This window comes from Rhinopithecus bieti, unplaced genomic scaffold (assembly GCF_001698545.2).
Source record: "Rhinopithecus bieti isolate Rb0 unplaced genomic scaffold, ASM169854v2 scaffold_2453, whole genome shotgun sequence".
Taxonomy (NCBI): domain Eukaryota; kingdom Metazoa; phylum Chordata; class Mammalia; order Primates; family Cercopithecidae; genus Rhinopithecus; species Rhinopithecus bieti.
The window spans coordinates 6,818,814-6,833,992 of NW_016804447.1; the positions used below are offsets into that span (position 1 = coordinate 6,818,814).

Below are 15,179 nucleotides of genomic sequence, written 5' to 3' on the forward strand. Positions count from 1 at the left end.
AAAAAAAAAAAAAAAAAAAAAGAAAGAAAAAAAAGAAAATATATGAATGAATGAATGAATGAATGAATGAATGAATGTGGCTGTGTTCCAATAAAACTTTATTTACAAAAGCGGACTCCTGGCTAGATTTGGCCCTTGGGCTATATTTGCCAAACTCTGATTTATAATAAGTTATAAATTAATGTTGATCATAGGACCTATGAAAAAATCTAACAGCATAAAACTTTTTAAATTAAAAATCTAACAGCATAAAACTTTTAATTCTTGATTTTATTTAAGTATGAAACAGTTGTAGAATTAATAATTTCATGGACTTTTTTATTATAAGGATGCAATTAAAATTTATCTTTGAAGCTTATTTGGCAATCTCAATTCTATTTACAGTTTACTGCTTATAATAAATTAATTTTTTTCAGCTTACCTTGGTAATGTTAAGTGAATAAATAAAATAACTAAAGAACTTTTCTCAATTTCCCATTTTCTTACAGTGAGGTATTGATTTCCAACATCTATTGGAAAATAAACAGCATGGAAAAAATATCCCATTGTCTCGCACATTCTCTTAAGTTTAGGTGAATAGTCCTAAAAACAAATGAAAACATATAAAAGCTTAATGTATTTAACTAAAGACCAAGTGAGATTCATACTACTTAAAATAAAAAGTATGCTTTAAAACAGGTTATACTGGATATCTTTTAATATAAACTTTTAAAATAATCACATTTTAAAAGAAAATCTTAAAGAGAAAAGGCATGTTTCTCTCAAATACAAATAATAATAGCTTAGCAACCTGGCCTTTTTCTAGCTCAGAAGATGACTTATTTCATAATAAACCTAGAACAACAGGAGACAGTATTAGGCTATTTTGCTTTGGTATTTGCTTCTTTTCGGTATTATTACCATGAACAATCTGTTTTATTGTCATAAAGAGTGCAAAATACAGATCCATAGATCTGTATAGTAAAAAACATCCACTATGATACATCAGAACGCTAAAGCAGAGAGATGTAAGTTAAAACACATAAATCTACAATTAAGAGAGTAAGTAATGATGACTATTATTATGAAAGAAATTAGTAATACCCTCAAAATGTCCTTGGGAATAATATATTCAATTACTGGATGGAAGCTTTGGGCTTTAAAATATTTTATCTTTTTACTAAAATTGAATAATATCACAAAGGAAAGCTAAATGAGTTTGGTAATCAACAACATGGAAGATGTTAATATAGAAGGTATAGCATGTGACACACATTCTATAAAATTCCCTTGGAACCCTGGTAGGCAAGCTTTTTATATAAAGGGTTAGATAGCAAATATTTCTGCAACAATAATAATCGCTTAACAACTTGGCTGTTTTAGCAGGGATCTTTGTGGTTTATTTGGCTTCCATCACAATTTACTCTGCCATTGAATTGGTGTTGTAGTGCTGCCATGGATGATATGTAAACGAATGAGCGTGGCAATGTTCTAATAAACTTGATAGACACTAAAATTTGTATTTCATATAATTTTCACGTCATAAAGTATTATTCTCCTTTTGACTTTTTCTACCACTTAAAATGTGAAAACCAATCTTATCGCTGGGCCATTTAAAACAGGCAGCAGGCCAGATTTCACCAACAGGCTATAGTGACCCCCGCCTTAGAATAACTCCAACGGCTGCCTTGGAAAATTTAAACCATGGTAGGGAGAAAATTTTATTACCTGAGACAGACTCAAGGATAGAGCTGGCAGAGACAGTAACTAAAGCAGACACAATCAACAAGAGTCTTAAACATTGTGGAGAATATGCAATGAAAATTTCACAAAACAAGCCTAGGCAACACAATGAGACCCTTTCTCTACAAAAAAAAAAAAAAAAAAGCCAAAACCAAAAAATTAAATTAGCCATATTTGGTGGTGTGTGCCTGCAGTAGTCCTAGCTGTTATGGAGGACCGGGTGGGAGGATTGCTTGAGCTCATGAGTTTGAGGCTACAGTGAGCTATGACTGTGCCACTGCCCTCCAGCCCAGGCAACAGAGCAAGACACTGTCTCAAAACAACCAAACACACACACACAAAAACTCCAGAAAGTTCCAACACCTTAGTCTGACATTTATAACTAAAACAAGTTAAAACCTTCTTTTTCTGTCCTAGCTCCCGTCCTAGGAAAGTTAATTCCAGAAAGTAAACATAAATAAATAAACCCTCAATTCACTACCTTTCTTTGCATATAATACTGAAAAATATTTTCTCTTAAGAAAAGCCCAAGACGCTTCCTATTCTTTAAGACATAAAATCTAGTAGGAAACTATTTGGTTCAGAAACAGTAGTATCAGAAACAGAATATAATATTAACTTATATTTTAAATTGGTGGATACAGAATTTATAAATATCCTCACCTTAAGGAAAAGATCCATCTCAGGCTGGGTTTCATCTGTATAAATGAGGTAACATCTGACAGTGTTACTCCACAGAGAATGTGAAAACAGAGGAGTAACTTGTAATAAACTAGCTACAGCAATATCCCAATCATCTGAAAATAAAATTGCTCAAGTTCATGAAAAAATTACCAGAACATATTTGATCATTCTAAAAAAGTTTAAAAAACATATCAGGCATCATAGAATGGAATCTCATCTTACATGTTAATACTGCCATAGCTTCTAGAGTAATATATTCAAAGGCAATTAGTTTTCTAAACACAAAGTCTATCCTAGGACTTAAAGCAATGAATGTCACCAGTGGTCTTCCCTGAGGCACCAGTGGTTCCAGTCAAGTGTCATGAAAAAATTTTACATGAGTTTTTTGATTAGTTTGTTACTTGAAGTTAGCCTACATTACCAAGAGGATCTGTAGCTTTACTTTCCTATTATTCTTGAAATATATTGAGTTAAAAGAAAGCTCAAGAATGGCATAAAATGAAAAGTAGCCTTATGCTAACTATATTTAGTGAGAATAAAAATTTAACATATATTTGGCTAGTTCAAGAAGCACAATTTTAAAAATGATTTTCATTTTGCTGATAGAGAAATAATTGTATGGTTTTAAGGAAAAAGAGTAGAACTACTTATAACTTCTTAGGTCTGCACTGATATTGAAATTCCAAACAGATCTTAAGAGCTATTCTGGACACTGTGTTATGTAAAAATAATGAAAATATTCTTTTGGGTATGAATACAGTTGTCCCTTGGTATCAGTGGAGGATTGGTACCAGCACCTCCCCTCACATCCCAAATCCACAGATTCTCAGGTCCCTTATATAAAATCATGTGGTATTTGCATATAAACTACACACATCCTCCCATATACTTTAAATCAAGTTTGTCCAATCCGTGGCCTGTGGGCCTCATGTGGCCCAGGATGGCTTTGCAGCCCAGCACAGCATTATAAGACTTTTTTGCAATTTTTTTTTTAGTTCATCAGCTATCATTAGTGTTCGTGTATTTTACTTGTGGTCAAAGACAATTCTTCTTCACTGTGGACCAGGGAAGCTAAAAGATTGGATACCCCTGCTTTAAATAATCTCTAGTTATTTACAATACCTAATGCAATGTAAATGCTATGTAAATAGTTGTTATACTGTAATGTTTCTTGTTTTTGTTTTTATTTTATATTGTTATTTTCTTTGTTATTTTCCAAATATTTTGATCACTGGTTGAGTGGATCTGTGGATATGGAGGGAAAACTGTACTATATTACCTAATAGAGATTTTTGGTATTTTGTTCCGTAACCTGCTCTAATCTTTAGCATTATCAAAGAAGTAGAGGGAAAGATTAAAACCTACTATTTTTCAGTTAATCTACATTAGATTTGCTGCTCAACTAAAACACCGGAGAATTCAGACCAGAACACAGTTACCAGAACCTGGCTGGCCAGGCTGGCAGGAGTACCACCTGATCCCCATCTAAATTACGTAACCTCGTCCTTCCTTGTTAGTTACAGCCCCACTGTATGATGGTTTGTCAATGGAAAGCACTAGGAACACAAATTTCATGCTTTGCTAATGGTATTAATAGTTCTAGCACAAGATTATAAAACATGAACAATCACTACCACTAGGCAAGTAATTGACAAAGAGCATGTATTACCTCTGTTAACATTTGCAAAGGGTCCTTCCACATCTATAGAACTATGGGCAAACTCAGGGCCTCTGAAGGACTGCTGAAGCTGGATCATGCTTCCTATGGAAGGTTCACTTCCCAAGGCTCCGCCAGTCCAATATTCACATTGGGTTCCAGCAGCTGTTCAGCAAGAGATTTTTATCTTGTGAAAGCCAACTTACTGAACGTTCAAAACCTCATCACATATACTGAACAGGATTTCTAATTTTAAAAAATACTAAAATATTATAAATATTCAAACGATTTTGAAAATACTTTGCCATTGACTTTTGGCAAAGTTCAAAGATACTGATTAACATAATTCTGGTTATCATCTCAAATTCAAAGAGCGGATTAAAAGAAAAGATAAAAGAAACAAGAAACAATAAAATAGAAATCATAATAAGAGGGAAGTTAAAAACATTTCACACAAAAAAAATTCTAAAAACCATTTCTAACTGTACAGCTTAGGCATCAATTAAAATCTGAAGGAAAAAAGCCTCAAAGGCAGACTGTTACTAACACACATGAATATAAAAATATTCATAATTTATTAGGACATAAACTCTTTGCAGCAGGGAATACATCCTTCTCAACCTCCCAGAGCAACAAAATTAATGTCTGAATCATTAAGAACTTATGAACTTGATGATTTTCTAATAAATTATATTTGCCAGAATGTCTACATCTCTGGCAAAACTGAGCTTACTATTTGTAGCTCTTTGAGTCTCAAACGGGTGACATTCCCCCTCAAGTGTTCCTTCTGCCTGTTTAACACAAAATACGAAGAAAAAAGACCTAGAAAGGAATTTGTTTCTAATTTGCCGAGACAATTACAATAGTTTTGAAACACTGTACATTTGAATATGTCAATACTGAAATAATCACTAAGACTTATGTTGGGGTATAAAAAAGCATTTTCTCAGCTACTCTTGGCCGTTAACAATCACTTTTTTGTTTGAGATGGAATCTTGCTCTGTCACCACGCTGGAGTGCAGTGGCGCAATCTTGGCTCACTGCAACCTCCACCTCCTGGGTTCAAGCGATTCTCCTGCCTCAGCCTCCCGAGTAGCTGGAACTACAGGCACACGCCACCACGCCCAGCTAATTTTTGTATTTAGTAAAGATAGGCTTTCACCATGTTGGCCAGGATGGTCTTGATCTCTTGACCTCGTGATCTGCCCGCCTTGGCCTCCTCAAGTGCTGGGATTACAGGTATGAGCCACTGCACCCAGCCTTCATTTTTTTCCTTAAAAGTTAGCAATAAAGGCTGGGCGCGGTGGCTCATGCTACTTGGGAGGCTGAGGCAGAAGAATGGCATCTCAAAAAAAAAAAAAAGTGAGCAATAAAAATTCCAGTATGTTGGTCAGATTTCAATGATACTAAAATGAAAATTAAGAAGGAACTGTCAGTTACTGTATTTTACTCCAAAATGCATCCATTTGAAAGAGTATACTTACAGTTCATTATAAATGGGAGGGTGACTACATTTTCCACTGCATTTTAAAATAGAATCTTTTCTTTTTTCAGTATCAATCACACTTTATTAACATTTTCTTAGAATATGTAAATCCTTTCACTCTGTGATTTCAAGCTTTTATTTCCAGAAAACATATTTCATTTAATTATAAAACAAACACTTTTTGAACAGTTCACAAAGCTATACTGGAAACCACTCAGTGAACTATAATGCAAGTATTCTAAAGCAAAGAATACATCATTATGTAAAGAAATAACACTGCAGAGACTACGAACTCCAATATCCATTCTTCTCTTCTTTCTTCAGTAACAGAACCCTACATTTGAGTAGGACTCTTGTCTGCCTGGCTGCTGATTACACTATCCAGTCTTCCCAGGTATAGTTCTGACTAATGGGATTTGAGAAGTCATCTTAGGTTGTGCTTTCCGGGAAAGGAATGTATTCTCCCCTTCCTTCTTTCCCTTGGCTAAAATGCAGACGTGCTGGTGGGAGCTGGGATAGCTATCTCAGACCAGAGAATAAAGGTTATGGGTTAGGGTTGCCAGAGTGACAAAGCAGAAGGAACTTTAGTCCCCAAATTCATATACTTCGTGGAGAAGAGGTGTCTTAGCAGCTGACAGAAATAATGCACGACTCTATTTGCAACAGTAGTTAAAGCGATAACCTAATATAGATAAGTAAAAGAAATCTAGCAGAATCCAAAGTTGGCTCTACATGTCATTAGAGCTATGTTGAAAGCTCAAAATATAAATAGGATATACACTTACCAGTGACATCTGTACAGTCGTCGTCTGAATCAGACTCCCCAGGATCAAATACTTGGATGCCCTGAGCCTGTAGCCTCTGAAGTTTGCTCTCCAACTCCCTCTTGGCCCTCAGTAAGTCCTGAATTTCATTTTCTTTGGTCTCTCTAAAATCTTTAAAAGAATAATTTTAATTTTGAAAGTTTTTTTATAATCAAAAATTGTGTCATCAACTTTAAGGGAAAAATATTTCATTCATAAAACCAATATTCATTTGGTCCTCGATGTCCCCTTTCACAGAGTGAATGTCCCAGTACCTTTACCTTACTGTTTTGCAACTGGAAGCCACTGGAATTCCAGCAGGATGCATGTCTGTGGTGTGGGTCTGTCATGTGCACTGCATGATGTTTAGGAAATCTGTCTCTCTCTCCCACTAAATACCAATAATACAACATCCCTAAACATTTCCACATGCTTTTCCCCATACAGAAACGCTTCCCTTCTTTTCCAAATTATTATTAAAATGTTCACTTTCATACATTTTTCTTTGAAATGATCTCAAGTTTACCACGTCTAACTCAAAAATGTGAAAGTGCCCTACACTAATTCTTACAATTTTCATGAATCCTACATAACTTACTTCTATTTATTCACCGCATTATATATTATATATACTTTTAGAATATACTGTTTTATTCCATGTTGCTTTGGGGGTAAAAATGTAAGGAATTTACCTTGAATTGCCTTTTAACTTTATCTCTGTCATGTTCAAATGTTGCTGCTCTCTCCATTGCTTGGTATTTTGCTTCTAAAGCACTTTCTTTTTCTCGAAGTATCTTCTGGTATGTTTTTTGAAGTGCCTAGAATAATTTACCTCGTTATTTCCTAACAAAAATAGTCTTGCTCCCCAATTTTACATTCTTATATATATATATACATATGTTACGTATCTTAGAATTTTAAGTCTACTTATTATTTTACCAATTATCAGAAACTTCATGTTGCCATTTTATTCAAAACATAATGGGAAAAAAACCGCAAGCATGCTTGAACTACAACAAATAAAGACTTCAACATTAAGCTTTCAATGGAAATTAACTTTTTTTGAAACACTGCATCAGTTCTTTTTTTTTTTTTTTTTGAAAAGGAGTCTCGCTCTGTCGTCCAGGTTGGAGTGCAGTGGCTAGATCTCAGCTCACTGCAAGCTCCGCCTCCCGGGTTTACACCATTCTCCTGCCTCAGCCTCCCGAGTAGCTGGGACTACAGGCGCCCGCCATCTCGCCCGGCTAGTTTTTTGTATTTTTTTTAGTAGAGACGGGGTTTCACCGTGTAGGCCAGGATGGTCTCAATCTTCTGACCTCGTGATCCACCTGTCTCGGCCTCCCAAAGTGCTGGGATTACAGGCTTGAGCCACCGCACCTGGCCTACTGCATCAATTCTTAAACTTCCTTATGCCTTTTCCATCTTTGTGATAGTAAAAATTACATTTTATAAGGCTTAACTTGAAGGATACTTAGTTCTAGGAGACTGTGTGCCCCTTGGCACTATGTCTTATTCATCTCACCATCCCTTGAGCACTTCACAGTGCCTAGTATGCTGCAGGTCTCCAGTAAATGTCTGACTCAATGAATGAAATATAGAAGAGTTTTTTCATGCCTCGATATATGAGAAAGGAACCAGTATGTTTCACAGGAAACCAGGACTTGTGACAGGAGTGACTGTAACACTTGCCAGCCCTTATTGCACTCCGCCCTGTTTGGTCTGGCCTTTTCTACCCCCACCGTGCAGTTGTTTAGTTGTTTCCAACGTACAATGTCTGTTGGGCAGTGGCTTGGACACATTAAATCAGATACTTGAAATGCGCGAGTCCCTTTTATACATGCAAGTGCATTAAGGCTGCCCAGTAGGAAAACTGATAAGACAACAGATAAACTGCTATACGGACTTCTTCCCAGACAACCACAATAATTACACAACCGCTAATGAGGGAGTTTAAAAATAAAAACAACAAAACCTGACTAGAAGAACGTCTAGTCTTGAAGACAGGAGGCTTTTATTCTTTTAGAAAAATCATATAAAAATAAAAAATAAAAAAATAAAAAAATCTGAGGTATTTATTTCACCCCTACTGTAATGACTCCAGGAACTCTTAGGCTGCCTAGAAGTCTCTCCCACAGTAAATAAACAAACGACACAACAACGATCAGAGGGGCCCCAGACTGATGGCAAAAAGTCTTAGAGATTTGCTCATAGAAAAGCAACCTCTTGCTTTATATGCTTTTTTTTTTTTTTTTTGAGACGGAGTCTAGCTCTGTTGCCCAGGTTGGAATGCAATGGTGCAATCTCGGCTCACTGCAACCTCCGCCTCCTGAGTTCACGCCATTCTCCTGCCTCAGCCTCCCGAGTAGCTGGGATTACAGGCGCCTGCCACCATGCCCGGCTAATTTTTGTATTTTTAGTAGAGACGGAGTTTCACCATGTTGGCCAGGCTGATCTCGAACTCCTGACCTCAGGTCATCCGCCCGCATAGGCCTTGCAAAGTGTTGGGATTACAGGCGTGAGCCACCATGCCCAGCTGCTTTATATACTATTTTAGTGAATTATAATCGACTTGCTACATGGAGGGCATGCAATAATTGATTTTAGAGTAAATTAATCAAATGGACTAAGGAAATCTGACTACATCTAGAAAAGGTTTTCAATCATAGCAGTTAAGATGGTGAGAACCAGGAGGCTTCCTGAAAATTTCATGTCAAGACCATTACAATGCAAGAGCCATGAAACTTCACAAAGAAACTGACACATGAGCCCCACTTTGGAGCCCCAGGTAAAATTTTTATGGGGAGGAGGAGGAGGGTAAAACTCCTAGGAAGAGTTTGTTGAGTTGCTTCAACAGATGTCACCAGCCTTCTGAGGGGGTGGGCGCAGGGGCCGGAGTGGAGCTGGAGATTGGCATTTGCCTCCTCAGGACACTTTACGGCTAATTTCTTCTAGGTGTCTGAATAAACCAGAAATAGAAAAGCGGGGGCCAGGCGCGGTGGCTCACTCCTGTGATCCCAGAACTTTAGGAGGCAAAGGCGTGAGGATCGTTGAGCCAGGAGTTCCAGGCTGCAGTGAGCCGCGATCGTGCCACCGCAGCGAGACCCTGTCTCCAAAAAAAGAGACAGATAAAGGGGAGGGAGTTAAGGAATCATTTCAGACTCGAAGAGAATGTAGCCTCTCAAATTAAAATGGGCAGTTTCCGCCGAACTTTCAAAGCCGCTCGGTTTGGAGAGGGAGGAGGACGGCCGTGCTTCCTAGGGGTCTCCCGGCGTCGCGGCCCGGCCCAGCGTTACCTGCAGTTCGGCCCGCAGCCGCTTGTTCTCTGTGTCCAGCTTGGCCTCGCGGCGGCCCATGGACAACAACTCTTGGTTCTTGCTGACGCGGAAGATCTCGTACTCCTTCTTGAGCCGCTCGTACTCGGCCGCCGCGTACTCCAGCTCGGGCACCGACGAGCCGGTGGACTTGAAGCTGGCCCCCAGCAGCCCGCCCGCCCCTGCCCCGCGGGGAAGCGACCCCGGCCCGGCCCCCGCCGCCGCCCCCGCGCCTCGGCGGAACGAGTTGCGTAGCAGGCGGGCCTTGGGCTTCACCTCCACCGGGATCTCGCAGGCCTCGCCGCCGCCCGCCCCGTACGTGTCCTCGATCACCTCCCCGCCCGCGGGGCTCACGAGCGACGAGGCGGTCCCCATGGTGTCCACGGCAGCCACTAGCTCGTGGGTACCAGCGGGGCTGGGCAGCTGAACGGAACGGGACGGGGCGGGGCAGCGGGATGGAGCGAGGCTGGAGAGCAGGACGGTGCGGGGCAGCGGAACGGGGCGGGGCCCGAGAGCAGGACTGGGCGAGGCAGCGGAACGGGGCGAGGCGGGAAAACAGGATGGGGCGGGGCAACTGGAGGCGCGGGGCAACTGGAGGCGCTGGGCAGCAGGACGGGGCGGGGGCGGGGAACGGACGGTGCGGCAGACGAGGGCGGGCAGCGGAAAGCGTGTGGGGAGCGGGGACGGGGCGGGGCGGCGGACGCAGGAACGGGGGCGGGACAACAGAGGGGCCGGGCAAGTGGGGCGGGGCATATGGGCGGGGCAGGGCAAACGGGGTGGGTCAAGAAAGCAAAAAGGGCGAGGCAGGCTAGCAAGAAAGGCGGGGCTCGCAGGAAGGAAGGGGCTAGTGGCGACTGTGCTGGACCAGCAGCGGACTGGACGCTAGTGGAGTGGTGCTCCGACGCGGGGCTTCTCTCCGCTGTCTCCGCCTCGCTCGAGGCTCCCTGGCGGGCGTGCCTCACAGGGAGCACAGGCCTGGGTCCCAGCTGCTCCACCAATGCTGCAGCTATTTCTTTCGCTGCCGCCGTGCCTTACCGGAAACTCCTTTCTGGAAGCAGTTGGGAAATCTGAAAAATTTATGGAGTGCCTGCTATGTGCTTCCCGCGATGTCTCTCTCTTAGTTTGCATGTAGATAGAATGAACAGCAAGGATTAATGCCAGCCAAGAAAGAGCTTTTAGATTTTACAGTCTGAAACCACCAGGGACAATCGTTAGACAAGGTTAAGTGTTTGTTTTTTGTTTGTTTGTTTTTTGTTTTTTTTTTTTTTTTGAGACGGAGTCTCGCTCTGTCGCCCAGGCTGGAGTGCAGTGGCCGGATCTCAGCTCACTGCAAGCTCCGCCTCCCGGGTTTACGCCATTCTCCTGCCTCAGCCTCCCGAGTAGCTTTTTTAACTCATTGCAACATGAGACATTGGAGCCCGCACACCAATCTCTTCTTCATTCCCTCCATCAAAGTGGCTAGTCATCTTTTCTCTTACCCGTTAGATTTTCTTCAGGAAGAAGTCATACGCCAGGCCTTTGCATTCTTCAAAATCCAGAGTATACATACTAATTTCTTCAGGTGGTCTCCTGAGATAAAGGGAAACATTTCCACCATCACAGTACCTTAAGAACTTTCTACCTTTTCACATCCGTTATGATCTCTAACTTCTAATTTTTGAATTCTCCATGTGGATCAGGGTTTTAAGGATCATCCACTAGATTTCTGACTAAACCCTTTGAACATTTTTGCATCTTAGTACCTCCTTTGGAATGGGCCTCAGCTGAACACTTCTATAACTATGCTTGAGTAATAAGATAAAATAGCCATCACCCATTCTCTCCAACAAATAACCAAACTCACTATGCGAACTTCCTACAGCTTGGAGAGTACATTCAGATTCTAGTCTGGAACTGAGTGCTCTGAAACAATGCATCTCTCGTTTCCCCACGTCATTTCTGTCCAGTGACATCGCTCTAATCCACATTTCTCCACCCTACTTGCGTACTGATCTTGGATTACTGTTGGTCAATGCCGAAGTGACCAAATTTCTTATTCCTAAAAACTGACATTATTTTTTCCTGGCTAACACGGTGAAACCCGTCTCTACTAAAAATACAAAAAATTAGCCAGGCGTGGTGACAGGTGCCTGTAGTCCCAGCTACTTGGGGGACTGAGGCAGCAGAATGGCGTGAGCCTGAAAGGCGGAGCTTGCAGTGAGCCGAGATTGCGCCACTGCACTCCAGCCTGGGTGACAGAGCAAGACTCCGTCTTAAAAAAAAAAAAAAAAAAAAAAAAAAGACATTATTTCTAACCTCATAATCTGTTTTTCTTCTTCATGCTGAATTTAACCCACATGCTTCAGTCTGCATTTTGGAAGAATAACTTTTAATACAGAAATATAGTGAGAATAAAATATTTGTCAGATGGCTTATAACTTACTAAAGATGGCCACATTTTTTTAAATAGTCCTCCCATAGAAAAGACAGCTAAGACAGCTACATAATTTGTGGGACCCAGTGCAAAATGAATGTGTAATGCCCCTCATTCAAAAATTATAAATATTTTCAAGATGGCAACAGCAGAGCATTAAGCCAAGTATGGGGCCGTTTTGAGTTTTGGGCCCTGCGCGACTGCACATGGGGTTGCATGGCCGTGAAGCAAGCCTGTATATGACTCCTCACTTTGAACCTGAGTGAACTCTGACCGCTTGGACCAGTGGAATGTGGCAGAAATGACACTGTGCCAGTTTTCAAGGCCAGGTCTTGAGAGAATGGCAACTTCCATTTCTTGTGTCTTGGAACACTCGGGAGTGTTGAGCCACCATGTAGAGACTTACTAACCTGAGACTGCCCAACTTAAGAGGTCATACGTAGGCATTCCAGGTGACAGCCTCAGCTGGGCCCACCTTTCCAGCCAGAGTACCAAGGCGTGTAAAATGAAGCCATCTTGGACTCTTCAGACCAGTGCATTCACTATTTGGAAATTAAGTGACTTCAGTATACACTACAGGGAGGAAAATCATCCAACCAACCTCTGCCCACGTTTCTGGTCCACAAAATCATGAGATATAATAAAATTACTCTTGGTTTGAGCCATTACAACTTGGTAATTTGTGTTTTCACCTGGAATAAGAAAAATTTCTCTGTATTTGGTCAGACAGCCTATAAACTGATAAACAATGCTACTGCCTTTTTTTTGAGACAGAGTCTCGCTCTGTCACCCTGGCTGGAATGCAGTGGCACGATCTCGGCTCACTGCAACTTCTGCCTCCCAGGTTCAAGCGATTCTTCTGCCTCAGCCTCCAGAGTAGCTGAGATTACAGGCATGCAGCACCACACCTGGCTAATTTTTTTGTATTTTTAGTAGAGATGGGTTTCACCATCTTGGCCAGGCTGGTCTTGAACTCCTCACCTCGTGATCCACCAGCCTCGGCCTCCCAAAGTGCTGGGATTACAGGCCTGAGCCACCGTGCCTGGCCTGCCATTTGTTTTTAAAAAATGGGATTTGTAGAATAAATATCATTTGGGTAGGGTAGGGTGTATTTGGTTCTCAGACTATGAATCTCGCAATCACTAGGTACATTTGGTAAAAATTTGGGGAGCTTGATGATTTTGCATGTTTAGTTCATTCCCAGGTGATGCTTATGTACTTTAAGCTCTCAGAACACTGAGACTGCATAAAAATTGTGGCTAGGGATGATTTAATTCCTCGCTACTCAAAGCATGGTCCTCAGGCAGTAGCATCAACATCACCCTGAAGCTTGTTAATCAGATTCTCACATGCTATCACTGACCTCCTGAATCACAATTTGCAGATTGAAAAGATCTCCCAGGTGATCTGAATATAGATTAAAATTTGAGAAGCACTACTGTAGAAAAATGGTTCTTAACCTTTGTTGCACATACCATCACCTGCAGGACTTTAAAAAAAAAAAAAAAGACTGCTGCCTGGGCCTCACCCTAGACCAATTAGATCAGAATTTCCAGGAGTTGAGGTCTGAACATCATCAAGTTTTAAAAACTCCCCAGGAGATTTTAATCAGTAGTCAAGGTTAAAAACTAATGGTTTCACCTCTGCCATCTCATTATTGCCAAAACGTGTGAGATCCCCTTTGGTAACCTTCTCAGTATCTGTTTACATGTATCCAGATTACTCTGTGAGCTTTCTTCACGGTTCATCATAGTGAAGGCACAGGTAATTTTGACCACATTGATATTATCGTGCTTCCAACTTTAGAGATAGACATGGAATTACGAATGGTCATAATGTCCTGATGAAAGTTATCACTTTGAAATAAATGACCTGTATAATTGGAAATGCTACATTGAGTAACAGTCTTTGAAGAAAAAGAAACTCTGCAAAAGGAAGGAATTATAGCTCTCCCTAAAATTGCCAACCTTCTCCCAGGCTGTTTGGTCCTGCTCAGTTCTACCAAGTGAACTCTGACTTCTAAAGTCTCCTACTACAAAGTCTGTAAGTATGACCCTAATTTTAGGAACTAATTAACAATAGGGGAAAACTGTGATTGAGCAGCTGTAATTTAACATTTCTACCATTAGGGGTCAGTGTAACTCAGGAAAAAAATAATTTGGCTGTATATTAAAAAGGATCATCTTGTGAAGATGACAGTCTGGGTGCTGTCTTCATTAGCAATCATTTACACTGCCTTACTTAGTTCCCATCACAAGTAATAACATGACTCTGAAAATTATTATGAAACAGACAAGAGCAGGATCACCAAGGCTTTTCTATAAAGGACCAAATAGTAAATATGTCTTTAGTCTCTGTCACATTACTCAATTCTGCCATTATAGCACAAAAGCAGCCCCACACCATACACAAACAAATGGCGTGTTTGCATTCCAGTAAAACTTTATTTGCAAAAACTGGTGACTGGTTGAATGTAGCTTACAGGCTTGCATCCCTAAACTGGAGGAGTGGTTCTCAAAACCTAGGTAATTACCTAGGAAGTTTGTTAAAAATCAAGGATCTAGAACTAGAAATACCATTTGACCCAGCCATCCCATTACTGGGTATATACCCAAAGGATTATAAATCATGCTGCTATAAAGACACCTGCACACATATGTTTATTGCAGCACTATTCACAATAGCAAAGACTTGCAACCAACCCAAATGTCCATCAATGATAGACTGGATTAAGAAAATGTGGCACATATACACCATGGAATAACATGCAGCCATAAAAACAGATGAGTTCATGTCTTTCGTAGGGACGTGGATGCAGCTGGAAACCATCATTCTCAGCAAACTATCACAAGGACAAAAAACCAAACACAGCATGTTCTCACTCATAGGTGGGAATTGAAGAATGAACACTTGGACACAGGAAGGGGAACATCACACACCGGGGCCTGTCATGGAATGGGGGGAGGGGGGAGCGGTAGCATTAGGAGATATACTTAATTTTGTAAATGACGAGTTAATGGGTGCGGCACACCAGCATGGCACATGTATACATATGTAACAAACCTGCATGTTTATGCACATGACTCTAGAACTTAAAGTTAAA

General features: G+C 40.8%; 1 protein-coding gene across 1 annotated transcript in view; it reads right to left on the reverse strand.

The window, feature by feature from the left end:
* Positions 1 to 10,130, reverse strand: part of NPHP3 (nephrocystin 3) — a 47,260-nt gene extending 37,130 nt beyond the window's left edge. Inside the window, 7 exon segments of the mRNA XM_017868347.1 lie at positions 422 to 582; positions 2,386 to 2,519; positions 4,076 to 4,228; positions 6,335 to 6,484; positions 6,842 to 6,887; positions 7,045 to 7,170; positions 9,646 to 10,130. Coding sequence (XP_017723836.1) covers positions 422 to 582; positions 2,386 to 2,519; positions 4,076 to 4,228; positions 6,335 to 6,484; positions 6,842 to 6,887; positions 7,045 to 7,170; positions 9,646 to 10,038 — 1,163 coding nt within the window. The 5' untranslated portion in view covers positions 10,039 to 10,130.
* Between the last annotated feature and the right edge of the window lie 5,049 nt (positions 10,131 to 15,179).